The sequence below is a fragment of the Phocoena sinus genome, chromosome 12, assembly GCF_008692025.1.
Source record: "Phocoena sinus isolate mPhoSin1 chromosome 12, mPhoSin1.pri, whole genome shotgun sequence".
Taxonomy (NCBI): Eukaryota; Metazoa; Chordata; class Mammalia; order Artiodactyla; family Phocoenidae; genus Phocoena; species Phocoena sinus.
Window position 1 is genome coordinate 82,582,335 of NC_045774.1, and position 10,100 is coordinate 82,592,434.

Here is a 10,100-nt window from a genome sequence, read left to right on the forward strand (position 1 = left end):
GGGCCATAGAGTTCTTGAAATACTAGATCAAATAAAAATGAAATGTATGCCAGGCAAAAAGAAAGGAAGGAGACAAAGATGGGAAGAAGAGAAAGGAGAGAAGCAGGGAAAAGGAGGAAAGGGAGGAGAGAAAAGGGAAAGGAAATGGTGGTGAGCGCCTCCTAGCGGCGGGGGCCGGGATTACACAGGGTGTAACCAGCCCGCTGAATCCACCCAGCACTGTCTCAAACCAGCGTCACCAGCCCCGCTTTACCACCGAGGACATGGTGCGATTTGCTCAGTCACACACTAACAAAACCAGGAGTAGAACACAGGTCTTTCTGGTTCTGAAACGTAAGCCCTCTTCTTCACCACATCCAGTTCTTCTCCTATAAGAACTTATCACGGCAAAATCCTCTGCTTCCCAAATCTGTCTAGTCACAACTGACTGTGCGGCCAACTTAGTCAATTTTATAGGAAAAGACACAACAACCTAACACCTTTCTAAACGTAACTCATCTCCTTCTCGTTTCCTCCAGAGATCACCAGTTTGTACTAGAGGTCCACACTCAGGGTTTTTGGTAAAAGGCTGTTTTTTAATCATCAGCATGTTGAAGCCATTTACCTCCATAATTTCCCATTTGTTTCCCCTTCCATCTATCCCTCCTCCTACTTAATAAGTAACATACATCGTTGCAGCCTTAGGCTTACTGACAAGCGTGGTGTGTGTGTGTGTGTGTTCACACATACTGGGAAGGAAAGTGAGAGTTGATGTAATTTATATAATAAACTAGAATAACATTTTATGTGACCTTAGCTAAAACTTCTGACCTCCACCAGGCTTACAAGATTTTCAAATAACTTTTGTGATAAAGATTACAAAAAATTAATGCATTGCTTTAAGTTATTGCTCTACATCACCACCTCGAAAATAAATTCACTGTTAGAAACATAAAAATAATTGAGTTAAATACTGTCATTATCTCTATGTTCAATGTTTTTAATATTTTGAAGGCATTCCTTTGGGAAAATTTTTTTAATTCACATCAGAGTCAAATTAGCTACCTATCATTGCATTTCTTCAAAAGGTTTTCTTACTCCACGTCCTAAAAAACTAATTTAATTAATACTATTTCAATTAGTAAATAAAGCAGTACCTTTCTACCGTTAGTCAATACAACAGGGCATTTTTATCTAGAGGGCTCCTTCCAAAACAGGGCAGACTTCTGGGACACCAGAAATCAACTGAAGATAAGGGGATCTGGCCATTGCAGCAATGTTCTTACATCCTAATTTCCAACTGGTGCGTCTGCCAGTGCACAAATATAGGGAATTCCTTAGATATTCTTCAGCCAGTTAGTTCATCAAAGAATGCAAGGTCCTGCCACTCGGAGAGCTTTGCAATCCATGACCCTCGTTCCCTGACTCACGCTGCTGGGGATTTGGCCGGGTTTCCACTGAGAGTAAAGAGCAGCCGCCAGGGCCATCTGGTCATCTCACAGAGATAAAGCCTCTGCGGACGGGGAGCAGCCAGCTTTCTGGTTTGACCTGGATAAAATGAGGACGCCCACCACAAACCACGGCCTGGTGCCTGGGTGAATCCTGCGTATTACCACGGAGACTGCACCCTCTCACTAAAGGTTTAGGAAAGATCCTGGGAGGGCAACTGTAGAGTGTGGAGGAGGGCCAGTATATCTGACAGAGTTGCGTGGAGATCTACATGTGTGCAGTTCCCTCCCTGGGATGTTGGAACGCTGAACTGGGGCTGCTCTAGCTCCCTGACCTTGAATCTGAAAATCGACAGGAAAGATTATTCTAATAGAAAAAAAAAACCACCTTTCAATTATGTTCCAAAGATTTTCCGGGTTTGGCACAGTGAAAAGAACACCGAACTCTGGAGCCCAGATCCAAGTCTATGATCAAGTCTATGATCGAGTCGGTCATCAAGACCCAGCAACTTCATCTTTAAAATGAGGAAACTGAATTTGATCTCCCTTATGGGTCCTTAATAATCTAATATTCTATGGTTCTCAAAATCTCCTCTTTTCCTCTCACAAAAATGGCCCCCACTACCTTTCAGATAGTAGCCGCCACTGTAAACAGGTGGTGGGAAGGATGGCCAATCCTCAAGTTACTCCCCCCGAACCTGTTGAGCAGATGCTCACAGCTCAAGGGTCTAGGACTCTGGGGACACAGTGGACGGCAGGGCAGAGTAAAGCCAGTCAATGAACAATGAATGCACCGACCATGGAATGAGCAAAGAATGACTAGCGGTACTACTATTTAAAGTTTGCTTTTTACCAAGGGAGCGGATTACTCACCATCAGGCTTAAATGGAATTTTATTCTTATAAAAACGAAGGTTGCTCAAGTCATTTTGATATCGGATATCTTTGAAGTTCTGCTAAAGGAAAAAATAAATCAATCTCCAGCATATGGACATATAAAAAAAGGCACAAGGGGCTTCCCTGGTGGCGCAGTGGTTGAGAGTCTGCCTGCCGATGCGGGGGACACGGGTTCGTTCCCCGATCCGGGAAGATCCCACGTGCCGCGGAGCGGCTGGGCCCGTGAGCCATGGCCGCTGAGCCTGCGCGTCCTGAGCCTGTGCTCCGCAACAGGAGAGGCCACAGCAGTGAGAGGCCCGCGTATCGCAAAAAAAAAAAAAAAAGGCACAAGGACCTTCCTTGCACATTTGCTCACTGGCACCACAAAGTAACAAAAACAGAAGGGAAATATTTTACATTTTAGAAAAAAAAAATTCTATAGTCTTACTGGGTACTGGTGTCGGTATTTGTACAAATCCCTCGCAGCATAAAAACTTCTCTTTGGTTTGGCAGATACTTCAGTGGAATCAGCCTCCTAAAATAAAAAGTGAAATTCCATTTACGTGTTGAAGCAAGATAAGTTCATCAAGAAGTTTCCAGAACAAACTTAAAATAATGAACATCCATAAAGAAAGCCTGAAAAGTGTGAAGATGTCCAGATAAATGAAGGATATTATAAATGTCCTCTTAATAACGCTTACAAGCAACATTTGTTGGCATTCTCGTTTCCTGAGTGGAAGCCAATAACATTTGTCCTAAGGTGTTTCACTAAATGAAAAACTTTATTATTCGCCAAAAGCCTATAGAGGCCAAATGTTATGGATCGGTATCCAGTAGAAACCTTAAAACCTTAGAATTCTTAAAATGAATGCAAGACCTATATTTTACCAGAGGTTACACAAGTGATTCTTTGACCAAACTTATTTTAGAATACTTTACATAACACTAAAAAAAAAAAGTGTTAAGATAATAAATCAATTCCTCAAAGAAAACTGTCATTAATTTTGCAATGTTTAGCTGTACTTGGAAGTCAAGTAATAGTAATGCAAGGAAAGGGGGCTTTTAACACAAACTAAATAGCTTTCTAAATTCCACCCTTTACAGCACCAGAACAAGTACACAAAGGTATGAATAACCTTCCATTAATTCAGTGATAATACAATGTGGTTAAAGCTAGAAATTTTCAAATATATACACAGAAAGCAATAAAAGCTCTCAAAACCAAACTCCCAGCCCCATGACATAATTTTGAAAATATAAGATACAGGTCAATAGAATCAGTTCGCATTCTCGAACTCCATGTATCAATACTATGATAACGTGCAGGAACGTGCTTCGGGTCCAGGGTCACGCAGTAGGGCAACAAGACTGGTGACAATGATGAAACAGATGACAAAGTTTAGGTCCGAATATTCCTTAAGACCTTTGCCCCTAGCCTTTTCTCCTCAGCCCCCGCCCCCATCTGTGCTGACAGACTGGCATCCTCTAGGCAGTTTTCACACGTTTCTGAAGTGGCGTGATTCTCACTATTACTACAAGTACAGAGATACTTAACCAAACTCGCTGGTGTTTAACACTGGCTACTCTGTCACATTACATAAGCGAGGCAAAGCTTACGTTCTGGTCCTTGCCACACGTTTCAAAATAGCTCTGCCTAGCAGGTTTCTGGATCTATTTAGCCTGAGCTACAACCCCATGACTCATCATCCGACATGTGTATAGAAAGCACTTTTCCATGTACAAAGCACATATATTATTTCCTTTGATTCTCATAACACACCTGGCAGGCAGTTAGGAGTGCTTCCATCTTAGAAACAAGGTAACGCAGGCTCAGAGAATTTCACCAACACCCAGAGGCCAGTGACAGCGGGAGAATGAGAACCCCAGGCTCTGGGCTCCAAGTCTAACTAATTAGGTCTGAATCTGTTTCAGCTCCACCAAATGCGAAGGATCATTATAGAAACGGTGGTGTCATTTCAACAGCCCCAAACTGGGAGTCCGGATACTTGGGCTGAGTCTTCACTCTGCTGCTGCTTTGTGAAGCTTTTAACTGAATCCTAGTTTGATCATCTTTGAAAGGAGAATGACTCACACCCTGCCTATTTCCCAGGATTATCACGGGAACGCCCACCTCCTCCATCCTCTAAATGTGCCAACCTGCAGGCAGTGTCCCTGCTCTGCCCCCACTTCCCGCTCCTTTGGTCTCTCTATCCCACCCCCTTTCACCTGCTCAGACACCGATTTTGTTCCTTAACATATGATTCCTAGTTCCTGTGTCACCAAAATGTTCCCTTTTTTTGCGGTACGCAGGCCTCTCACCGTTGCAGTCTCTCCCGTTGCAGAGCACAGGCTCCGGACGCGCAGGCTCAGCGGCCATGGCTCACGGGCCCAGCCGCTCCGCGGCACGTGGGATCTTCCCAGACCGGGGCAAGAACCCGTGTCCCCTGAATCGGCAGGCGGACCCTCAACCACTGCGCCACCAGGGAAGCCCTGTCCCTGTCTTCTGGGTCATTTCTTTCAGCAAACATGCTGTAGTATCTCTCATCTTAAAACAAACATACAGGGCTTCCCTGGTGGCGCAGTGGTTGGGGGTCCGCCTGCCGATGCAGGGGGCGCGGGTTCGTGCCCTGGTCCGGGAGGATCCCGCATGCCACGGGGTGGCTGGGTCCGTGGGCCGTGGCCGCTGGGGCTGTGCATCTGGGGCCTGTGCTCCGCGGCGGGAGGGGCCGCAGCGGTGAGGGGCCCGCGTACCGCAAAAAGCAAACAAACAAAAAACATACATAAATTGGAACTGACCCAAACCCCACCTGAATGACAGATCCATAGCTCTGCTCCCTTTTACAGTAAAGCCTCGCTGGAGAGTTGCCCAGAGGCCCAGTCCGTCTCCTCTTCTCCCATTTACCACCCCAACCAGGCTTCCTTCCTCCGCATTCCATCCACAACCAAACGACTCTTGTGAATGCCACCTAACAAATTTCCATCTCACTGAGCACCCTTCTTGGTGCTCAACTCAGGCAACCTCCCAGCAGCATGGGGCCAGCTAAGCCCTGTCCTTCCTGAAACACTGTCACCTGCCACAGCTGCCCTGGTTTCCGTCCCATCTCTTCGGTCGCCCCTGGTCAGCATCATCTCTGGTTCCCCCTCCTCACGTGCTCTCAGTGGAGGAGTGCCCAGGGCTTGACCACATTTCTCACGCTCCTTGACGACCCTGTATCTTCCCAGGACTTTCAATACCTCCACTCTTACATGCTGATGACTCCAGTCCTGGACTGAGGCTCCACTCGTAATTAACTACTCACCAGCTCCACTCGGATGTCTCATAAGATATTAAACCCAAGAGCATTCTTGACCTAACCTCAGATGCCGCTTTCCCCCTCGACTTCCCCATCTCAGTGAATGGCACTGTCGTTTGTCAGCTATTCAGTTGGACTAGGAATACAGCAATGGAGCTGGTAAGAAGTAGTCGGTCTGGGATAGACTTTAAAGGTAGCTCCAGTAGTTCTTGCAAATGACTGTGGGGTGTAGGGAACAGAAGAGGTGGACAGTCAAAAGCAGTATTAAAAAGTAGAAGTTACATCAAAAAACAAACGAACAAACAAAAAGTAGAAGTTGCATGGTGATACAGAGAAGAAAAATTAATCATTCGAGGGGAAAAGGAAGGGTTGGTGCCATTTACCATTTACTGGGGTTGCAATTAACTGATTGAAACATTAATTATAAAACTGTTTTATATAGATGGACCAGGTGAGTTGGACTGAATCTGAGCGGGTGTTTTTTGACATCCCAAACTTCTTCAGAAGGTTTCTTCATTTGGAGACAAGTGGGAGAGAAAAACACTGGAATACAGTGTCTCATACTTCCCTGAGGTTGAGCTCCCAAGGCAAGATGACCCAACAGCAAGGGGCAGAGTTACATTCACGACTCCAGCACGTCCGAAGTTCTGATGCTGGTGACAGGCATACTTGGGTTTGCACCTCTCTCTCTCTGGATGATCCTGGGCAAGCTTCTACTAAGCCTCAGTTTTCTCTAAAGTGGGGACTCAAAACAGGAACTCCCACCGCGCCCCACCCCTGAAACTGCAGTTGATGGAAATGACCTGGATAGCATAGAGCTTGCACTAAGACTGTTTCCTCCTGACCCAAAAAGAAATGATCGTCAAGATGTAGAAGGCAGCCTTCCTATAAAATATACCGCTGATTCCTCTCCTCAACCCAAGAGCCCGTGGTTACATCAGATTTGGGGCTCCATTTCCCACCCTCATCCCCCCATGGCTGATGGGAAGGAGGGCCTGACCCGGGACCACCAGCCTGTCAGAGCTCCGCCAGGCGCACTTCTTCAGAGGCTTGGCCACGCAGCTCCTCCTTCTGAAGTTTTCTGGATTATTTTCAGTCCATCAGAGGTTAAAAGGGATATTTATCTCGTTACTAACCCCTCCTCCGAATTGCAGTGGGCAAATGACTTCAGCACAGCTGGATCAACAAGTCTTCTGCGTGAAACAGGAATTTTGAAGCGTGCCCTGAACTCCTGGGTTGGAAGGCCTGACTTGGAATAGGAACCCTGGTGTTTTAACGTCGGATGGGGACTCCCGCCGTAGGGAGACGGCTCGCTGCTCCATCGTAGTCCCACCTCATTCCGGGTTTTTTTTTTTTTTTTTTTTTTTTTAACCAATAACACGCACTAGATGGGTTTTCACAATCCTCTGTTCTGAGGCAGGTTCCTCCCACCCCGCCTTCCATCACCCGTCTGCGGAGGCAGAGAAGACACCCCTCCAAGTTGGGTTCTGCCCGGAGGGACCGCCTAGTCGCGCCCGCGCTCAGGCCCCAGGCCGGCAGCGGACGGCTCCGGGCGACCGCCGCGCGCAGGCCTGGGTCCCGGGGCAGCGGGACGGCGGGGGGAGGACGAGCCGCCCTGATCAGCCCCCGCCCAGGCCCCGCGAGCGTGGGGTCGCCCGGGGCCGCCCCCTTCCCGGCAATGTCTCCCCCATCCCGGCCCGAGGCCCCCCCCGACCGCGTACCTGCTCGGTGCCCGCCGCCTCGGCGTCCCGGTCGGGCGCGGGGCTGGCGCGGGGCCGGCCGCCGGCTCGCTCCGGGGGCTCCGGGGGCTGCGCGGGCTCCCGCCCCGGGCCCTCGCCGCCGCCCGGCCCCGGTTCCTCGGGCTCGGGCTCCGAGTCCGTCTGCCAGGTGGAGTCGCAGTCCTCCACGGTGGTGGGCTCGCGCACGCCGACCCCGCCGAGCAGGTTGCCCATCGGAGAAGCGGGCGCGAGCGGGCGCAGGGCTCCGGACTCCGGCTGCGGCGGCGCTAGGGCCCGGGCAGGGCCGCGGCCAGGGCGCTGGGCGGCACCTCGGCGCCCAGCCCGCTCTGCCTGCTCGCGGCGAGCGGCGGGCGCAGGGCGGGGAGGAGCCCGCGGCCCCGGGACCGCCGCCCGCGCCCGAGCCCGCCCATCGCTCCCGCCTCCACGGCCCCGCGCGCCGCGCCCGCCGCTCTGCCCCCCGGAAGGCCCGCCTCCCTCGGCCTCGGACGTGCCTTGGGGGGCGGATCGGGGTCCGAAGAGGCGTCGCCGTCTGCGGGTTAAGTCCCGTCCACATCCCCCCCACCCCTCTCTCCCGGCTGTTCCGGGAGGAAGACGGATTGGCCGCGGCAGAAGACAAAGCTGGTGGTGACCGGGCAGCACATCAATAGAAACCCCGAGCTACCGAGACTGCATCTGGGCAGCCACCCAGAGTCCCCGCGGACCACAGAGTCAAAGCTGTCTGCTACCTCATCCAAAGAGCAAAAGCAGCAATAACCATCAGACTTTCACCTGCATCCGTGGATGGTTTCACTAACACCCACTCCGCATCTGTGCTCGGAGGAAAAACTCAGAATCCTCGGCCCCTTGGTCTGTTCTGTAAATGGAAGGACAGCCGGGGAAAACGTGTTTTAGAAGTACCTAAAGGTGAAACAGCACGCTGGAACAAGTGACTCCTGTAAACTTTGCATTGTGGCCTCCGGCTACAGGAGGCCACGCCCGCACATGCGCAGCCCGGCGGGTGCTCAGCTCACATCTACAGACTGTGGGCTGAGTAGACAGGTTCGACGTACACGTCTAAAGCTTCTTTCTAAATGTTTCGTGGTGAAATAGGAGACCACAACAGGGACGATGGGCTGTTTCTAGGGCGAGGATAGGTGAACAGGATGCCCATTCCACAGGTAAATCAGGACTGCCCGTCTTCAAGCACTATGGCTGTGGCTCTGCCCCTAATCAGTTTCTGGCCTTGGACAGGTCACACAGCTACTTTAAACCTAAATTTCCTATCAAATAGGACCCGATTTTCTCTTCCACGTCCCTTGCAGCCCTGACTTACTATGATCCACGAATGATCTAAAACTAATAAGTAACAGACACACAAATAGACCTGACACACAAAAAAGACTTGTTGGTCATAGCGGTTTAGTGAAGAAAACATGGGGCAGGAGTAGGCCACATGAATCTAGCTGGTCCGATCTGGGAGTTTGGAGTCATCATCCAATAGCAGAGGACCAGAACACGTTACAGAAGTAAATGCTGTCCATCTAGCCGTAAGCATCCCAGAAAAGAAAGTCTAGTGATAGTTGCTGTGCCCTTGTGCTCCTGGTCTGGCTGTGTGTAGATTACAATTGGCCTCATGTTCTTTGCTCACCTCCCCTTGAGAGGTACAGTCTAACTCCTTACCCTTTGAATCAAGGCTGACCACAGGGGCTTGCTTTGGAAAACACACTGCAGAGGATTTTCCAGAATATCTGGAATTTGCAAGGTAAAGCCTATAAGGAATCTTGCCTCTTCTCCTGAGGTCTCAGGAACGTACTATTGTGTAGCCCTGAGCTGCCACATAATTGTGCAGTAGTTACACAAACGCTGGCACAATGGAAAATGTCTGTGAAAGCCTATATGTATTTGTATGTATAACTGCTGCAATTGAATCTTTACCTTTTCCACCACCTTTTGGCAAATGTATCCGTTTTTATAGGGCAATAGGATTTTGCGCCAAGTTGTGCGATATATTTTCTAAAGAATATAATTTTACATGAAGTATTACCAAACACCTTAAGTAGTGATTTTTAAAAGTAAGTTTGGAGCAATAGTTGATCACACTGTGTCCAATCTATGTTAAGAAAGTTAATCCTGGAGGTCTCTCATCTCCAGGTTCTGTATAGGAGTTACCCTACCGGAAAACCTAAATTTCTTCATTATCCCTACCTTTGAGAGCATTTAACATTCATTCCCTCATTGACACTAAAGAAGTATGTCTTTGCTTCAAATAAAAAATCCAACACTTAGGGCCATGCACATATTAATTTATCAATACATATTAACTCTAATCATTATTCACCAGTATATCTTCAAAGAATATTGAACTCAGCAATTAAATAGATATACATGGAACGAGGAGAAACTACTATCATAATGTCCTATTACAAAGTATAACTTCTGACTCCCTGTACCCAGAATCTACCCTAAGCTCTCCAGATACTATAGCCATGCTCCAGTGTAACTGTTTCAACCTTGCCATGGTTTCAACCATGTCCTTGAAGGGTAAGGCCATGGTCAGGAGGACATGGTACTTCAGGAACTAAACTTTTTTGGCTAGAATCCAAGATACATGTGACATAAATTTTTTTATAGTGAATTGTGTTTTAGGGACTTAAAGAAAGAAGGCTTATTGTTATAGAATTTCCTTTGAGAGCCTTTCATATAAAAGGAAAAGGTACATCAAAGGCCATTTTATCCAACCTCAGGAGTTAACTTCTCAGTAGCTCCCGGGAATTTTAGACCCATGGA

The 10,100-nt window shown here is 48.6% G+C and overlaps 1 protein-coding gene across 6 annotated transcripts in view; it reads right to left on the reverse strand.

Moving 5' to 3' along the window:
* OGFRL1 (opioid growth factor receptor like 1) overlaps positions 1-8,123 on the reverse strand; it is a 32,294-nt gene extending 24,171 nt beyond the window's left edge. For 4 of the 6 annotated variants that reach the window (XR_004352495.1, XR_004352496.1, XR_004352493.1 and 1 more), the window contains exons 1-3: positions 7,317-7,785; positions 2,751-2,837; positions 2,301-2,382 (exon numbers count right to left, since the gene is read on the reverse strand). Coding sequence is in view for 3 of the 6 variants with exons in the window: in XM_032650935.1 (XP_032506826.1) it covers positions 2,301-2,382; positions 2,751-2,837; positions 7,317-7,547 (400 nt within the window). In the remaining 3 variants the exon portion in view is untranslated. Of the gene's footprint in view, positions 1-2,300; positions 2,383-2,750; positions 2,838-7,316; positions 7,786-8,102 lie in introns of those variants that run through there. The other 2 variants (XM_032650937.1, XM_032650936.1) reach the window with 2 other exon arrangements.
* Positions 8,124-10,100: the final 1,977 nt, after the last annotated feature.